Source organism: Lynx rufus, unplaced genomic scaffold, assembly GCF_022079265.1.
Source record: "Lynx rufus isolate CCGP_SWC_20201006 ecotype Redwood Valley unplaced genomic scaffold, mLynRuf1.p SCAF_4, whole genome shotgun sequence".
Classification (NCBI taxonomy): domain Eukaryota; kingdom Metazoa; phylum Chordata; class Mammalia; order Carnivora; family Felidae; genus Lynx; species Lynx rufus.
The window spans coordinates 114848110-114867871 of NW_025814856.1; the positions used below are offsets into that span (position 1 = coordinate 114848110).

Below are 19762 nucleotides of genomic sequence, written 5' to 3' on the forward strand. Positions count from 1 at the left end.
TCTCCTAAGAGGGCGAGGAGGATAAAAATTCCAAAGCTTCTCCCTTGGTTTTGGTTCAAGTTTACCAGCATGGCTTCCCTGTATGCATAACATATGTGTTCATGTCACGAAACTGATGCCACACCCTCTTGGGCACATGAAGAAAGTCCCTGGACCTTCAATGGTAGTGTGGATATCAGTGTCGTTGACAGACAGAAATGGGCTATTGTAGCCAGAGTTTCTTACCAGGTCCTTAGAGAAACCAGTAATTAGTCTTTATAGAAATTATATCTTTGGTTAAGTATACATAGAAATAACTATATCTTCTAGTCAGTTGAACAGAAAAAGCTTCACATTTATTCTTAAAGACTAGCCAACATAGCTTTTAGGCAAATGTAAACAAAAATTAGATAGAGATTTCTAGCGAGAGTATTTTCTGTCGGTGTTACTGAGCCAGCCTGGATTTCCACTTACCCAGGACACTCAGAAAAAGAAAATTGAAGAGCAGAGGGATCGCTGCCTTGAATTTATTATTAGCAGCACCTTTTAATTAGATTAGCCAAAGCCCTTCTTGGAGCAGTTAGATACTTGAGTACATTTGCGTTGGGATTTGTCACTGTATTTCATGCATATACAAAGCTTTGTGCACACACTGAGACTGAGAGAAATTCGTCTTTAGGGCACATTCCTCGCCTGTTCTAAAGAGAACCAGATGAACTGTTGAACAGCGCATCTGAGTCAGCCTACATTCTTCAGTAGTGATATTTCAGGTGGTGATTTGTGTTTGTGGGTTTGTGTGCTTTCCTCTCTGATTAGGTGACAGCCATTCAGACTGAAGTGTCCCAGAAACAGCGAGAGTGTGAAGTCGACGTACTCAAGGCTGAGCCCGCACTGGTGGCCGCAACAGCTGCACTCAATACGCTCAACAGGGTAAGGATGATCACAGGGCTTGTGGGATTCCTCCAAATAGTTTTTAAAGGTTCTCAGAGTTTGAATAACAGGACCCAGAGTGAATTTTGTGCAACCAAAGAGTTTTTAGAAAGGAAAACGAGTCCCACAAAATACTGAAGTGGGAACAAACGTCGAGGTCATCATTAATAGTGTGACTTCCTTTCCCATGCGGGAGTCTGTCCTGCCACAGCCTGACAGTCAAGTCTCCTTTTGAATACTTGCAACACCATGAGATTTATACTTTCATAAGAGGCAGTTCTATTGTTAGCAACTGGATTTGGCGCAAATCCAGTTGTCATATTATGTGTTGCTTTAAGAACTAAGTGAAGATTCTTTATTTCCTCTGGATATAAAAAGTGGCATTAACGAGACACCCTCATGAAAAGAGCAATGCACTAGGAACAAAGATACCTAGTTTTGGCTCACATCACTTTTCCTGGTTTCACCTTATTAGCAAAACCTCATTGAGCATTTGAATTCCCCGAGGAGAAAATCATCTGTGATAGTCAGATGGGTATTATGAGGAAAAGTAGAATTGTGGGCAATTTATTTTAGGAGCCTGCAGCTGGTTTTGTGCTGGGTTCTACTGGGCCTCCAGGGAGAATCCGGCGGATTACCAAGCCTGACGTTCTTAAGATTCAACTTCAAAGAGTAGAGGATCCAGACTTTAACTGCCTTTCAAAAAAATATTCACCTGCTTTTTCTAAGGTTTTCTTTTTCTTTTTTTTTTTTGAGGAAAGCGATTGACTATGATCATAAAGTTATTATCTACATGGATATTTCTTACAGTATTAGCATAAAACTGAAAACTTTAAAAGAATATAAATATACCATGATAGAACATTGACCTTTATGTATTCAAATACTCTGGTTCCATTAAAATATTGTTGCATAGTATTTAGTGACATGAGAAAATGTCCATGATCTGTTAAGTGAATAAAGCAGATTACAAAATAGGATATACAATATGATTTTTTTTGTAAGAACATGCTTGTGCATTGAGAAATTAGAAAAAATAAGCAATAGTAACTGATTATCTCTTAGTAATGGAATTTTATGTTTTTTTTCTCAGCACTTGCATATGTATTTTCTTCTTTGTGCTTTTCTATATTTGAAACTCTATCTTCAAATGTATTATCAGTCACCTAGACAAAATAAATTAATGTCACTTAAATATAAAGCTCACTGTATTTATAAAAAAGATGAAGATATTTGCAAATTATGAAGGAGGTTAGCTAGCTCTCAGTTACTATTAATACATTTTAAGTTTTGCTTCATTTTCACATCCTTTCCCTTCTTTGCAGTCATTTCCCAAGTAAATACGCAGTTTGGGGTAATGGAGAAGAATCAGGTTGAATCAGGGTTTTTGTAAGCAAGAGTATATGAGGTAGTTTATGAAATGTCGCAGGAAATACTTTTTTTTATATATATATACTACTCATAATATTAATTCCTGCCCCAAAGTATTTGCCTTAACACTCGTAGGTTATACCCTTAATGTTGTCTTTGGAGTAAATTAAGATTTTGACCAGAGGAGATTAAGAAGTTGTCCAGAGAGCAGATTCAAGCAATACAGGTAGCTTCCCAGTTGAGAGGCATCATAGTATAATGGAAGAGATTTCTTGTGCAGAAAAAACAAAACCAAGAGGCTCTGGACCAAGGGGTTGATGTTTCTGGGAGGCCCTGGTTAAAATGTAGACGTATTACGTAGGTGGGATAGAACCCATAAACACCTTCAAAACTTTGTTTATCAAATTGCTTGGGCTCAGGGAGCAAGGCTCTGCGGGGCTGGTATATCAGAGGGAGAATTTTTTGGAAGCCAAAAAGACCAGTGCTGTTTCCGGAGTATCAGAAAAGTGTCCAGGGAAAAGTGAACCTCCTGGGGTCCCAAGGTGGAATCACTGGGTGGCAAAAACTGCCAAGCTGAGACTGGTGTGACACAGAGAGGACAGACCAGCTTGATCAGCTAACGGCTCTTCCCCAGACCTCCCCTGGTCTTCATTGTGGGTGTGCTTTTTCTTCAGGGCAATCTCACTGAGCTGAAAGTCTTTCCCAACCCACCGAACGCCGTTACCAACGTTACGGCTGCTGTGATGGTCCTCCTGGCTCCCCGGGGCAGAGTGCCTAAAGACCGAAGTTGGAAAGCAGCTAAAGTCTTCATGGGAAAGGTATCAGACAACTGGCAAGATGAAAATCCCAGACACTTTGTGTTCTTAGTACCGTGGTCATATTTGACAGCAAAAGCTGTTCAAACTGAAGGAAATCACCTGTATCCTTATTGAGTGTAACCTACTGTGTGTTCTCTAGACTTAGAGAATTTTTGTTTGCCAAGTTGGAGGTTAGCTTGGGGTTGTAGCAGACCTAGGTCAACACTAGCAGCACGTGGAAGGTTGCTAACTATTTGCAAAATTATGAAAGCAGTTAAGTGTAGGAGGGAGAAAATTACATGGATTTCTTATGCTGGAAAAATGTTGCTAATGCACGAGAAGGTGAGGCAGAGGGGCTTTGGGGTATGTGTTTTTCTTTTTCTTTTCTGTCTTTTCTTCAAAATGTGAATGCCTCCTGTGTATTTTACCCTGGGATAGAAGAGATTTTAAAAGTGTCCATTGCTAATTCTCACTTCCTACTACGAAGACTGAAAAAGTCAAACAGTAGGATAAATGCAGCTTGCCAATTTTGCCTTTGTAATGTGAGTCCTAAAAGCTGATTTTAACTTTTGATCTTGGAATTTTCTCTGCAGCCGAAATGGGTTCATTGCAATAAGTCTTTTTGCTTTACAGGTTGATGATTTTTTGCAAGCGTTAATTAACTATGACAAAGAGCACATTCCAGAGAACTGTCTGAAAGTAGTAAATGAGCAGTATTTGAAAGACCCAGAGTTCAATCCAAACCTGATTCGGACCAAATCTTTTGCAGCAGCTGGTCTCTGTGCCTGGGTCACCAACATCGTTAAGTTCTACGAGGTATCAGTCTTAATCTGATGGTTTACAGGTGTTACTCACAAGGACCATAAAGATATTAATTTCCATACTGGTAAAAAAAGAAGAAGTTATATAATTTGATATTTAATTATTTGAATAAGATAAAACCCTAAGAATGAGCCTGAAAGTGTCCAATTAAACAGAATTCTATAGAGGAGGATATTTGAAATGTTTGAAACTTATTTTTTTTAGGGTAGCATTATCAATTACTTTAGATCAAATAGCAGCAAGTGATTTGATTAGGTAAAAACTTGCTGGCCAGATAAATTATATTTATTTACACTAAAATATTAATTTTGTGTTGACTTGAACCAACCGCAGGTCTCAATTCATGTTCAAACTTAATCCCTACTCTCAGTGCAAAAATTTACACCACTGTAGATTTAATGTGATGAGGAAATAGCCCTCTCCCCTTTTTTTGCTTTAGTATTTTAATCACAAATACACTTTTGCCTGTGTTATGGTTGAATCTAAAGCTTGTGTTTTCAGGCATCGTAGAGATAGAATATCATTTAATGTAGTCTTTCATTTATCAGATACTTCTTGTCTGCCACCTGTCTTCCTAGCACTTGGCAGAATACTGTATGTAAAAAGGGAACAATGCATGCCCTTAACTCTGAAGAACTGTCTTATTTTTTCTTAGACAGTTATATATTATATTCAAAAATAGAATTACTGAGGAAATTCCACGTATAATCAAAAACATTCCCAAAGTGATTTTTTTTAATGTATTTATTTTGAGAGAGAGAGGTAGAGAGAAAGCAAGGGAGGGGCAGAGAGAGAGAGGGAGACAGAATTCCACACAGGGCCCTCCCTATCAGCACAGAGTCCGCTGTGGGACTTGAACTGAGATTAGGACCTGAGCCGAAATCAAGAGTCGGACGCTAAACCGACTGAGCCACCTAGGTGCTCCCCAAAGTGATTTTCATAAAACCAGGTGATCTCCTTTATAATCCATGAGAGTAAGACCCTTCTGATGTGTCTCTTCAGTGGAAGCCTGTGTAGAACAAGGGTTTAGGTGGATTGCAGTTGACATATGGCTTCCCTCCATAAAAAATGTCGGACCCCTGGGGCACCTGGGTGGCTCATTCGGTTGAGCATCCGACTTCAGCTCAGGTCATGATCTTGCAGTTCATGCGTTCGGGTCCCACATCAGACTTGCTGCTGTCAGCCCATCAGTGCAGAGCCTCCTTCAGGTCCTCTGTCCCCCCTCTCTCTGCCTCTCCTCCCGCTTGCGCTTTGCCCAAAATAAATAAATATTTAAAAAATGTCTGACCCCTGTGCTTTCGTTGTATTGTAGGTGAAGGATGAGCACGGAGCTAGACTGTGGCTGTGTCCTGTGATGTTGGGCCATAAAAGAGAAAATAAAATTTCATTTCCTTCCTCTTTTCTCAACCGGATTACAAAAGTGGTCCGCCCCAATTCTCAAACCACCCAATCAAATGATACACCCCGACAGTGGCCCGCAACTTAGAAAAGAAAGTGACAGCACTGTTAATATTGTGAGGCTATCTCTTATGTTCCTGCCTGAGTTCAGAGAATTTCTCCACTCTTATGTTCTGCTTTAAAATCAAGACTTGGTTCCAACTTGAACTGTAGTTCCCGCCCACTGCAGTTTCTGATGATGTGAAGATTATCTCCAATTTTTAGGACAAACATACTGTAGTATCTCGATGTCTGATGTGTACAGCACTTTGGGCAAGGATTCCTAACTCTCACATCCAGAATAAATGACTAAATCACGGACAACCCAACAGAACTTGGAACGCTGTATAGATTTTTGCTCTGCCATTGGGTAGTGCCATTGCTAAGAAATAAAAAACAAATTGCTAGGGGGGGAGTAGAAACTTGGGTTACGAAGCTTCTGGCAAATGTAAGATTGAATAATTACGTGTCCTCTTTGCGTCTTATTACCCCATGAGTTAAAACCCGTGTGGATTTTCAGGTCTACTGTGACGTGGAGCCAAAACGGCAAGCTTTAGCCCAAGCCAACTTCGAACTGGCTGCAGCTACTGAAAAACTCGAGGCTATCAGAAAAAAGCTTGAGGTGAGTGCAAAACGTAACACTGGGGAAGTTCCCGAGAGACGTTACCTCCCTGCTTAGACAGGGCCCCATCTGAGCCCAAGCAAGAAGAAAGGAATTTGAGCTTTCATCGATACATTTATTTACGTACCCGTTCAGTAGATAGTTCTTATCTGCTGTATGCTAGACACGGACCTGGAAAAGTAGAAACTTCCATGGTTTCTGGACTTAAAAAAAACTTTCCTGTTGGAAGAGGAGGAGGAGCATAGCAGATAGCGACTAAAGGCAAGGATTTCAGGGGCGCCTTGGTGGCTCAGTCGGTTGTGCATCTGACTCTTGATTTTGGCTCAGGTCGCGACCCTAGGGTGGTGGGACGGAGCCCCTCCTCAGACTCTATGCCGTGCCTGGAGACTGCTTGGGATTCATTCTCTTCATTCTCTTCATTCTCTCTCTCTCTCTCTCTCTCCCCCCCCCCTACCCCCCGCCCCTTGCTCCCATTCTCATTCCCTCTCTTTGCAAAAAAAAAAAAAAAAAAGGCAAGGATTCTGGAGCCAGAATGCCTGGATTTACATCCTGGCTCGACATCTACTGTTTCACCCTGCACGAATTAGTTCACCTCTCTGAGTTCTGTTTTCTCATCTGTGCAGTAGGCTTTATAATAGCATGTGCTTCTTAGGTAGAATTATAAGGATTAAACAAGAGTAGTTCATATTAAGAATTTAGCATGGTACTGGCCACATAGTAAGTGCTTAGAGAATATTAGCCACAAACACAGTCATTGTTAATATTTTCACAAATAAACAACCAGTCATTCCCGGCCAGTGTTACAAGTATGTATATAACTACATATACACTGTGATAGCAGCACCACAGAATTATTCAGCCTGGAGAAATTAGAGAAAATTTCATAATGAAGGTGTACTTGACATGGACTTCAAAAGTTTCATAGGAATCACAGGAATAACTATGTTGGGAAAGGTATTCCTGGCAAATAAATAAATAAAAAGAAGGAAGAAGCAGTTGGTACATTTGAGAGGAACTTCAACAGGCCAGAGCACTAAGATAAGCGATTTCGGGAAGGTTGGGAACAGCACAGAGTGATGAGGAATGAACTTGTAAAGGTGAGCAGAGGCATTTTTTGCCTTTCATGCTACAGAATTGAATTTTTAAAAAATGTTTATTTATTTACTTTGAGAGAGAGAGAGAGAGAGAGAGAGAGAGAATCCCAAGCAGCCTCCCTCAGCACTGCCAGTGCAGAGCCCGATGCAGGACTCAATCCCACAAACCATGAGATCATGACCTGAGCCAAAATCAAGAGTTGGATGTTCAATTGTCTGAGCCACGCAGGCACCCCCAGAATTCAAATTTTGTCTGGCTAGCAATACTGGAAACTTTGACTGTTGAAGAAGATGCCTTCTTTCTGATTAGATATCTTGACAAGATGGTTAATAACCCCAAAAGTGTTCCTCTTAAAACATGGAAAATTTCAGCGCTTCCCACAGTAATTAACACCCCTTTCTCTGTCAAGACTGCTTCCTCTACTAGACTTCCTGACCGTCACTCCCTACCTGCCCATCCTCTCCTTTCTGTCCAGTCCACACACATTCCTATGATAGCACCAAACATACCATTCAATAAGCACTGGGTGACTATTGGAAGAAAAACAAATCAACAACTCTTGATTGAGGTAAACTTCAGGTAGCATACTGATTTTATAAAAAATTACATCCATCGCTCAAAACTCTCTCAACTTGACTAAATCCTTTAAAAAATTGTCACCTGCTATTAACAGTTTCATGTAAATTGTAAGCAATTTAATGTTCATAGAAAAAGTGATGAGGATGTTTAAGGCAGCCACAGGTGATTCTAAACCTCAGGCTTTGTGTGGTTGCAGAATTAGTAATCCTTTGTACACAGCCTGCAAGTGGCTCAATAGAATTGCTCATGACAATTGTTTTCAGAGACTCACGTTATAAGGAGAGGCTCACATATCAGTAGGCCACAGAGCTAAGTTTGCAGACACAGAGGAAAGAAGATAGAGTAACAATTGAAATGTCTTGATGAAGAATGTGTCCTCTCTATCCCCCTACCACAAGCGGATTTCTGAAGAGTAGTCACTAATGCAACAGAATTTCTGCACTTTCCACCAAGGTTCAATTCTCTGGGAAGACCCCATGGCTGGTCATGGCAAGGACAAAGTACCTCTGCGTAGTTTCTGTCTGTTGGCACAGGTTAGACGAATGTTTGAGCCCAAGTGAAATTACACTTTTTGCTAGCTTTGCCTTCGTGTCCTGCAGCCTCTGATTTTTCCTCTCTCCTGGGCTTTCTCTCCTCCTGATTTGCATCTCCTGTCGCTTTCTCACCTAGCAAAGTAGGGATGTGTCTGATGTCAGCGTCTGTGCTGTGACGGCAGTTCATTCATACCCAGTGTTGGTCTGTATGTATTTGTTCTTTTTACTCTGGCTCTCTAGTTTAAGATTAAAAGACACCCTTTAATTGAAGGTTGAGTGAAAAAGAAATGGCTGAGCTGGAGTGGAAGAAAGGCCATTGAGTCTCTCAAACGTACAGGGCCTAAGGATGGCCGTGAAGCAAATCTGAAGTCCTTCTTTTTAGGACCCTGTTTCTCCAAGTGTGTTGCTTACACCAGCAGCAAAAGTGTCACCTGGGAACTCATTAGAAATACAGACTCTCAGGCCCCACCCTAGACCTACTAAATGAGAAACTCCAGTGGGGGAATCCTGGAGTGTGGGTTTATCAAACCCTCCAGAGGGTTGTCATGCACACCCAAGTTTGCAAAGCACTGGTTTAGGGTATTTGGTGGGCTGGTTCCCTCCTTTCTTTGTCCATTTACTTCTGGAAGCTGAGAGGCTAGGGCCTATCAAGAACAATGAAGGAACCCAGATTTTGCCTTACGTGCAAGCTAACAAGTTAGTTTTATGGAGGCGGGCAGAAGACCTGATACATGTGGGTCAGAGACCCAAGGACTGTGTGATGCACAGCACAGCCAGCAGCATGGACATAGTGCATTGGTCCTCTGGTCCCCCAGTTTCCATGGGACGGATGCACGGAGGACCAGCTGATGTTGTCCACACACTGGGTTTGTATAGAGATCGCAAGCCCAGAAACCCCCAGTATAAAGAGGACTACACCTAAACCTGCCCACCCTTTGCCCTAGAGAGAAGTCTATCTTTATTCTTCTCTGGAGATAGTTTTGTCTTCTGCCCAGAGAGAAGAACAGTCTCTATTTTCCAAGCCTATTTGCAATGCAGATATGTTAGGAAAGATAGTTCAGAACAAAAGCTGTCAGTGCCTTTTCACAAGAGGCGTAGAAACAAACACAAGAGACTGTTGTCTCCCAACTTGATGTTGTATGGAAGACTGTGGTCTCCCAACCGTATGAAGGGAACCGATATGCATCATTGTATACCTTAGTTCTGTGTATATTTAGGTCAACGCTGTGAATTGGGAAACGTTACTATTTCCATTTTTCAGGTGATGAAACAGGCATAGAAAGGTTAAGTAAGCAGTCTGCCTTGATGCTGCTTAGCTGGTAGCAGAGTCCAAATATGAACAGAGCTGTCGGATGCCAGGGTTCACGCGTGCTTCTGTATTTTGTAAGACCACAAGTACTTGTAATGACCTAAAATAGACATTTAAATATTATGTATTTTAATCTGATTTCTAAATGGTAGTGTGTTCTCATATATTTGATACTGTTTCGCAGTTTAAATGTGACATAGACATCGTTTCCTTTAAGAGGTGCTGCTTTCATGCTATAAATTAAATAATGGTAACTGGGTCATTGACAAATATAAGCAATCTCTAAATTATGAATGGTGAATGTTCTACAGGTTTGTTTAGTAAAGTCTCTTGGAACTTCCCACTTATTTACAAAAGCAATGTCCTAAATCTTATTTGGGGTTTAAGAACTTGGCAGAGAGCAAGTTACTGTAGTAAGAACTCTCCCAAGTACTGATATGTCACTCATCATGTTTTTTTGCCTATCAATAATAGAAATCTACTTAGAAAACCTTAAGCCAAAACAGAGAGCAGGATGACTTCTGGAACTCTGAGGAAAAACAATATGACTTGGTCTTAGGAGGAAAGAGATCCAGGAAACAAGCTGCCATGAATGTCTTTTGGTGTTTGTCTAGAGTTGTGTGATTTCTCGTTTTGCTGCCCTTTCATTTTTTATTTCTCCAGAGCAGGTTCCCCTGTTTTCCTATGCCTCTGGTGAAAGATGGTCCCTCTCCAAAGGAAGCCCTCCAAAGTGTACAAATCTTTCCAGGTCTTTTGATGCTGAAGACAATGACATACCTCTAAGTTTAATTCCCATTTCCAAAAGATAAAATCTGATTGTCCCAAGTTGGGTCAGGTTGCTGAGGTCTGGAGAGGCTTAATCATTAACACTACTCTTCATTGCCTGAGTTATGGACCGATGAGAAATAAGAAAAGAGTCAAGAGGTGGAGAACCAAAAGATGACCATTATCATTCCAAAGGTGGTACTGGAGGATGAGGCTTAGCTAGGCACACGGGAGAGGGGACAGAGCACCCAGGGTGTGTTTGAGTCTGGAGGGCTTGTCCACTCTCTGCAGTCACTATGTGCCCTCTGCTTAGTGAGGAAGGAAGGTGAAAAGACCACATGGTGAACTTGTCATCTACAATGGCACTGAGGTGTTTATTATCACTACTCCTTTTTGTTTCCTAATATATGTATGCTACAGGGGCAGAGATCAAGGAGGTAGAGAGATTGGTTTCATTGACCTAAAGGTCATAGATTTTTAAGATAACTATACTATTTCCATTTCACCTAAAAAGGTCTCAAAAGCTAATTGTAACTCTTACCTAGGATTTGGATCGAAATCTGAGCAGACTCACTGCTTCCTTTGAAAAAGCAATAGCCAAGAAAGTTCAGTGTCAAGAAGAAGTGAACCAAACCAACAAAACTATCGAACTAGCTAACAGGCTTGTCAAGGAACTTGAGGCAAGTTGACCTTTTCTTCCAAAATTCTAATTAAAATATTCAGATCACATGTTTTTTGGGGGGAGGAGGGGTATCTTTATTTGCTGTTAAAATAACTAAATAGATAATAACTAAATAGACATGGAATCAACAATGAAGCAAAATAATCATCATAAATACTGTAGTTCCAATGGACTGAAAGGAAGAAGTGATGGATTCTTTGTATTTTTTAGTATATAGCCCTGAACTTCGTGATTTTCCTAAGATCTGTCATAAACCAAGAACAGGTGTTAGATAACTGTGGGATTGAACTGTTGTCTGAACCTATTCATATACACTTGCCATTGAGTTCTTCCATCAGAACATTTTAAAAAATAAGCCTTCAGGGTGGGTTGGTTGGTTTTTCTGTGACATCTTTTTACAAGGGACTGACTTCCTAATATTATAATAGTTACTCTGTTAAATAAATATTTTTAAAACAATTCTTTTAAATGTCTCCTGTTTGGACACAGTGGTAGAACAACTTAAGCCCTTGTCCTCAGGAAGTTACAGATTTTATTTGCTCTCCCATGTGTAATATATTCATACAATAGAATATTATTTGTCCATAGAAAGGATTGAGGTATGATACATATTACAACATGGATGAACCTTGAAAATACCAAATAAATGAAAATCAAGTGAAAGAAGACAGAACAAAATGCCACATAACATGTGATTCCGTGTATGTGAAATGTCCAGAATGGGCAAAGCTACAAAATGTACACATTAGCAGTTGCCAGGGGCTGGGCAAGGGGGCAGGGTATGGAGTGACTGCTAATAAGTCCAGTTTGCCCATTATGTGAGAGAAACATTCTCCAATTAGTGGGGATGATCATACCAGTCTGTGAATATACTAAAAACCACTCAAATATGTACTTTACAGGGTAAATTCCACGATACGCGAATTAAGTCTCAGTAAATCTGTTCTTTTTATTTAAGTGCTTCCTGAAAGCATATACTGAACTATTAGAAAAGCAGTTAACTGAAGGTGATAGAAAAGTTGATTTACAGTGGCTTGAACAAATGGGAATTTATTTTTTGTATATTGCAGAAGCATTCCAGGGGTAGACCACCATCAGGGAATTTGATTCAGGGAATTAGTGATCAGACTTCAAATCTCTGTGTCCCTTCTGCTTCTCCATACTTAGCATGTGGTCCTTCACGCTGAGGCACTCTGCAGCATGCTCACAGATGGCTGCTAGACCTCCAGGTTCAGGGGAGAGAGAAAACAATCTGGAGCAGCTGGATTTTTCTCCTGGAAACACATCTGGCAGACAGCCACTTAAGCTTCTTTAGCCAGAACTAGATTGACCACATCTAGCTGCAAAGAAGGCCAGGAAAATGGGAAATGGGGTTATCATGATTGGCTAAGCCAATCTCGTGGGGCTGGGCCCATCATCACTCCTGAAAATCAGAATTCTCTTAGCAACAAAGAAGGTAGACGTGTGTTAGGATGGGTTGGGTTAGGCAATAGCCTAACTTTTAGAGTAGGCTTTAAAAAATCTAATTTAAATTTACTACAAAGTTAAACCCATCATCCCTCTAAAAGTTCATTGTATCTAAACTCACAGTCCATTCTGTAAAATCCACTCTGTCCATTCCATCTGAGTAATCGCAAGTAAAAGCTTTGGACTCGCTCTTGAGTTTTGGTTCTCTTTGTCATGACCCATACCCAATCCATCAGCATGTTGTTTTGACTCTACCTGTGAAGTGCATTTCCAATCGCAGCCTTCTTCCTGTGCTGGTCCAGGCCACCCCCTCTCTTCCCTGGAATACTGCCCCAGTCTTCACCATTGCCCCCAAAAGTCCACTCCCCTCATTGCAGCTGAGTAATTTAAAAATTAAGCTCATTTGTGTCTTCCCTGTCTTAGAATTCTCCAGTAACTAATTGTCTAACTCAAAATATAGTCCAAAGTCTTTCCCTGGCCTACAAGGCCCCATGTGATCTGGCTCCCAGATGTTTCTCTGTCCTCAAACCTGTTACCTTCCCTCTCACTCCACCTTTGCCGGCCCCCTTGCTCCTCTCATACTGTCAGTCACTCTTAGATCTGTGGCCGCTGCCTTTTTCCTCCACGTGGCTTACACATGTCCAACTAATGACATCGCTGGCTCCCTCACTTTCTTCAGGTTGCTGCTAAAACGTTCTCTTTATCACGCGGTTTCGCTCGGCCCGTATACACAGCCACCCCCGCTTACAGCTCTCTTTCCACTTAGTCAGCTTTATTTTTTCATAGCATTTATCACCACATGACACCCTTAAAAACATACATTTGTGAATGCATATACTTTTGGCAGAGGGTGGGGGGGAGGTCTTTTTTCCCTAACTAGAATAGAAGCTCCCCAAGAACAGGAACTACATCGGTTTTCTGCACTGCTTGATCCCACACAGAATAATTCTTGGCACATCATAGGCACCAATAGATATTTGTTGAATGAGTGAATGGCTGAGGTTTTTTTTAATGTTTATTTATTTTTGAGAGAGAGACAGAGTGCGAGCGAGGGAGGGGAAGAGAGGGAGAAACGGACTCTGCAACAGGCTCTAGGCTCTGAGCTGTCAGCACAGAGCCCAACGTGGGGCTTGAACCCGCATACCACGAGATCATGACCTCAGCTGAAGTTGGACATTCAACCAACTGAGCCACCCAGGAGCTCCTGGATGGTTGAGTTTGAGGAGCCTTTTGTGTTAAAAAATATACATATACTGTAGCCCTTTGAAGATTTGTTCTTAGATCAGTTGAGAAATTCCACGGCTACTAGTGAGGTTTATACCTGTTTCTATTGAAAGTGGTATTATTTAAGTATTTTGAAACATTTACTATTTGTGAGGCACCTAAGAAAATGAAAAAGTACCAGTTAATTAGACTGTTTTCTTATAGTAGGTATACTGTAGGAAAAGACAGGCTGTACCATGTGTCTCTAACACATAGCCGAGTTCCAAAGGCTTTATTTGTTCAGGATGATTTAGACAAGGAGAGGAGAGAAAGTGAAATAATGTTAACTATTCAAAAAACAAATTACATATGTATTTGTATACACACACACATTTTTTTAAGGATTAATTGAAGATGTCAGACCTTTTCCTTTGAGGACAAATTCTTTCTGACTAGAACAGGAGACAGTTAACTTCTGAAAAGCATCAAGACTGATGATTTTGTCTATATAGCATTGACCTGGAAGCTATAGTCTCAACCATTCAGACTAATAAATCAGGCAATTTATATTTAATCATTAACTAACTCCTGAGCTGAACAGCTGTTCAAAATTAGAAATGGGTCACCCCAGCCAGGATGACATTACAGGCAATCTATAATGCATTAGAATAAAATTATAGTGATTTTTAACTGTCTAGAAATTTATTACAGGACATGTTCCAACTCTTAAACCCTTGTTAGCCAATGTCAGTAATGATTTATGTTGTGTGGGTGGTATGGTGAAATTATTGACGATTTCAGTAGCCAATAAGCTATGTTTAGTAAATCTTCAAATTTCAAAGCTGTTTTGGAGAATGAGGTGGGTGCACTTTATTGTTTATCATTTACTATCCAAAGACAACAAAGATGGAGGAAAGGCAAATGAGAAATTTCTCTTTGAAATTAATGGATGTATGGTCTGTAGCTAAGGAAGGAAAGTAATGAATTCAATAAAGAGGGCTAAAGAATTGAAGTCCCTTAGTGTTTATATGGCTAACTTGGGATGATCTTTATCAAGCAAAACAAGAAGACAATTTATAATAGCTTTGATAACCATTCTCGTTAATTTCATGACCTCTGGGTTATGGGTAGTATGATGGCTTGCAGGGGACTGGCATTCCAGTCTATTCTGACATATATCATTTTTGCTGTGTTCTCTGTTCTTCACAAGCAAAGCTAAATTCCAGAGTTCTTCTTTGCTTCTATTATCACATTGCTGATCTTTTTTCAGTTCCTATTAATTTGCATGTGCTTAGAATGTGACACCAATTTTAGCCTGCATTGAAACAAAGTGAATTAGTGAACTATCCTTCAGTTCAGTCAATCCAAAGATACTTAGTGCAGTTTTATGCAAATCCAATATTAAGGCCTCCCTATACTTAACCTGGAAATCAGATTTAAATGGTCATCCAACTATATAGAAGGACTTGAACAGAATCCTTTGAGCGTATTATCTTCAAAGCTAGTGAGATCCTCCTGATGTCCATTTTTTTACATAGGTTATAGGTTTTTCCATCGATAGAGTGATTATATTAGAGAAATAACCTGCATAATACCAGCACTATTCTTTAATTAATAGCATCCAGGATAGGTGGCTCTTTCAGCTTTACATTTAAATTAATTAATATAATTGGTGTTTGTTATTTTCCTTTGTCTGCAAGCAGCTGATAGCCAGTATGCTTAAAATAATATTTGTCTGGGGCCACTTGGGTGGCTCCGTCAGTCAACCATGCGACTTCAGCTCAGGTCATGGTCTCATGATTTCTGGGTTCAAGCCCCACGTCAAGCTCTGTGCTGACAGCTCAGAGCCTGGAGCCTTTTTCAGATTCTGTCTCCCCCACCCCGCCCCCTCTCTCTCAAAGATAAAATAAAGATTAAAAAATTTAAAATAATCTTTGTCTAGGGCGGTGTGTAGAACCCTTGTTGCAGAGTGGGAGGAATACAGAGCACTGAAGCCACCATTAAAAATCCCACTGTCACTCAGTCTTGGCCAAAGCTCTTGATGCTCCATTCTCAGAGACAGGAAAGTGACTGTCAGCTTTGGGAGAAAGAGGTCAATCATGATTAAAGCATTAGATCATCCACCAGGAAGGACATAGGAAAGTTCTAATGCCATAACGCAGTAAACTGTGCTGAAGAGAGCATGAGAGCCCCTTCATAATTATGGGTTTCAAACATAAGAAGGATGAAGATTGCCATGCTTTCCAGTTCAGTTCTGTGCCTTCTAAAAAGGCTGTACAGAAGGATGTAGACTAAACTGAGTGGTGATGTGACTACATTAAGCATTTGTTAAGTTGGTGTTCGCCCTGCGGTTACATCTGAGTAATTCGACCTTTCAGTCAGAGAAGATCCGCTGGGGTCAGTCTATTAAATCATTTGAAGCTCAAGAGAAGACCCTCTGTGGAGACGTTCTCCTTACAGCAGCATTTGTGTCTTACGTTGGATCCTTTACAAAACAGTATCGCCAGGAGTTGGTAGACTGCAAGTGGGTTCCCTTTCTCCAGCGCAAGGTAAGTCACTTCCCTACCTTGTCAGCATTTGGAAGCATCATCTTGAAATTTCAGTAGAAAAAAACAAGAGTCTGGTTGGTTCAGTTGGTTCGGCATCCACCTCTTGATTTCGGCTCAGATCATAATTTTGCCTGCAGCACAGATCCTGCTTGGAATCCTCTCTCTCCTCTCTCTCTTTGCCCTCCCGTGTTCATGCTATCTCACTCTCGATCTCATTCCCAAATAAACAAAGTTAACAAAAACAAAAATAGTTTGTATCCCAGGCTCATTTCTACCTCTGTCATGACTGACTGACTGGAAATTCTAGTATGATGAGGATATGTCTTGTGTGTTACAGTGTTTCTTGCTTTAATGATGGTTTCAACAGAAGGAGGAAAAGTAATAAATTACTTTAATTTTTTTTTATTCTAGAGAGAGAATAAGTATGAGCAGAGAAGGGGCAGAGGAAGAGAGAGAATCTTAAGCAGGCTGCACACTCAGAGTGTAGACCCACATAGGACTTGATCCCACGAACTTGTGATCATGACCTGAACCAAAATTAAGAGTTAGACGCTCAACCCACTCAGCCACCCAAGTGCCCCAATAAATGATTTTTTATACACTATAGTGATATAGCTGGAAACCTGCTTTTAACAAAACTGATAACTGAAGTCAAATTTGGGTTATCGTTACAGTTTAACATGAAACTTTGTTTTCTTCCTGATATTACGGATTATAAAAGACTTTTTTTACAACCACTTACAGATTAAAGGTCAGCATTTTGTATATAAGTATTAAAAATAGCTCAGCCTAAATCTAAAAATTCAAACCCATCAACAAAGTGAAATCACAGACTTGGAAGATTTAAAAATCATCTATTTTATGATCGCCCTTACACTAATGAGAAAACTGAGTCACACAAGTCTAAGTGGCTTGACTTAGGTCATGTCAAATGGGAAGTCAGACGTCCTGACTCCCAGGCCACTGTTTCCTATGCAACAGTGTGTCGTCTCAGTTGGTGGAAGCCCTTAAGATATCCTACATCTCTCTGTGTATTGATGTTCTACATTAGTAATTATGCCTCAATTTTCACAATAGTTGTTTTCATGACACAAATACATGTCAGTGGAGCTTCTGCAGATTAAATGAAATTTATTAAAAGCATTCCATAATTAATAATTTTAAAGAATAATCCTTTTATAACTCAATTATTTAATATATCTGTGGTATCAAACATTTTTAATGTTGAAGATTTTTTTTTTTAATTTTAGTAAGCATACAGTGCAATATTGGTTTCAGGAGTAGAATTCAGTGATTCATTCCTTACGTACAACACCCGGTGCTCATCACAGTGCCCTCTTTACTACATGTCACCCATTTAGTCCATTCCCCACCCACTTCCCTCCATCAGTCCTCACTTTGTTCTCTAACATTAAATGTGGTTTGTTTCTCCTCTCTCCTCTTTTTACCACTTTTTACCACTGCTTTCCCATATGTTCATTTGTTTCATCTCTTAAATTCCACATGAGTAAAATCATATGGTATGTGTCTGTCTCCAATTGACTTTTCGCTTAGCACAATACATTCTAGCTCTATCCATGTGGTTGCATTCCTTTTGATGGCTGAGTAAGATTTTCATTGCATATATGTACCACGTCTTTATCTGTTCATCAGTCAGTGGATATAGGGACTCTTTCCGTAGTTTGACTTTTATTGATAATGCTGCTGTAAACGTCAGGGTGCGTGTACTCCTTTGAATCTGTATTTTTGTATCATGTGGGACAAATGTTTGTGCTTATGGAAAGGGGGTTCCAGTTAATGAGCTAGTTATCTTTTACTCCTTTAGATTTGATAACAGCAGAGTGGGAAGACCATGACACCTGTATGAGCCTATGCCAGAGTCCCAAGAGGAGCTAAAATTGCTCAATGTTCATTTTTTAAATTAACTTTCTTCTGAAAGCATTTGTCCTGCCCTCTCAAGAAGCATCTGTTGTTATTTCTTCTTATCATATAGGGTGTTTCTAGAAATCTGCTTGTCTTTAGGTAACAGTCTCCTAAGTGTCTCTGACTTGTCAGTTTGTCTCAGGTATCCTGGGGATTTAAATGGTTTGTAAGTTTACCAGTCAACAAGTGACTGTGGTTTTTGTGATTTTTTATTTATTTATTAAAAAATAAATTTAAAAATAAAAAATTTATTAAAAAAATTTTTTTAAGTAGACTCCGTGCCCAACGTGGGGCTTGAACTCACAACCCTGAAATTGAGACTTGCATCTCTTTTAACTGCACCAGCTGGGCCCTTCTGTTTTTGTGATGTTTTAAGACCTATAAACCAAACATCTCACTTATTAATGACCTTTAAGGTAACCTTGGAAGGAACCTTTTATAAAGCAAGTCAACCATCCTTAATACATTCCTAGAAATGAAGACTTTATATTCTAAATGGATCAATTCTCCCCAATTTTATAAATCAATTTAACTTAGTTCAAATCAAAACTCCAGGAATTATATTCTTACTTGACCCAGTGATCCTGAAGTTTGTTGGAACGGTATGTTTTTGAGAACGCCAAGATAATATTGGACTAGAACAGTAAGAAAGCACTTGTCCTTCGAGATTGTAAAGTGTGTTCTAAAACTATGATAATTACAACAAGGTGGTTCCACAGGGGAAATAGAGTTCAGAGCATAGAGTTCAGAAACCATCAAGAATGTTGAGAGATATTAGACACATTTAGTGTATAATAGTGTATAAACTCCCACAGACATATCTCTCACCTGCAAATGTTGTACTCATACCCTGTCTTGCCTCCTGATGCTGTAAGATGAACAGCTGACATTTTATCTAAAGGTGATCATATAGGTTTATACTAGTTTCCATCACTTTTCCTTCCTCAAGGATAATTCTAGAGCATTTCTCTCCTATCACGAATTTTTCCCTGTCTACTATTTCATTACTAGATCATGTCCACAGCATTCACATACGTAGTTATTTCTCCCATGTGAAAATGCATCAGGGGCACCTGGGTGGCTTAGTCAGTTAAGCGTCTGACTTTGGCTCACAATTCATGAGTTCAAGCCCATTGTCAGGGTCTGTGCTGACTGTTAGAGCTTGGAGCCTGCTTTGAATTCTGTGTCTCCCTCTCTCTCTGCCCCTTCCCCACTCATGCTGTGTCTCTCTCTATCTCAAAAAAATAAACATTAAAAAATTAAAAAAAAATACACCAACAAATTTCTCCTGAACCCTCCCTGCCTCTCCAGCTACTCCTCCATTTCTCTGTTCTCATTTGCAGTCATCACTTTAGACACCAATCTAGAAACACTGTCTGCAGATCTTCCCTCCATTTTCTGAGTTACTCTGGACAGGCTTTTGTCCCCACCACTCTACCAAAACTCCTATTGTGCAGTTTTGCTTCCACGTTGCTAAGTCTAGTGGTTTGTTTTCCAGTCTCCTCCTACTTGACTCTTGGCTACGTTTGATGTGATTGATTACTCCATCCTTCCATCAGTACCTTCTTTACTAGAGTCCAGAACCTCCCCTCTTCCCCATCTTCCTCCTATGTCACTGGTGAATCTTTCTCAGACTTCATTAATTTATTCCTCTTCTCCCCAATCTTAATGTTGAAATGCCCAGCTTTTAATCTTTGAG

The 19762-nt window shown here is 40.1% G+C and overlaps 1 protein-coding gene across 1 annotated transcript in view; it reads left to right on the forward strand.

Annotated features, from left to right (window-relative positions):
• Positions 1–19762, forward strand: part of DNAH11 (dynein axonemal heavy chain 11) — a 352793-nt gene that overhangs the window by 249200 nt on the left and 83831 nt on the right. The window contains exons 58-63 of the mRNA XM_047094654.1: positions 796–909; positions 2955–3098; positions 3711–3893; positions 5857–5958; positions 10785–10919; positions 15970–16140. Of these exons, the coding sequence (XP_046950610.1) occupies positions 796–909; positions 2955–3098; positions 3711–3893; positions 5857–5958; positions 10785–10919; positions 15970–16140 (849 nt within the window). The remainder of the gene's footprint in view (positions 1–795; positions 910–2954; positions 3099–3710; positions 3894–5856; positions 5959–10784; positions 10920–15969; positions 16141–19762) is intronic.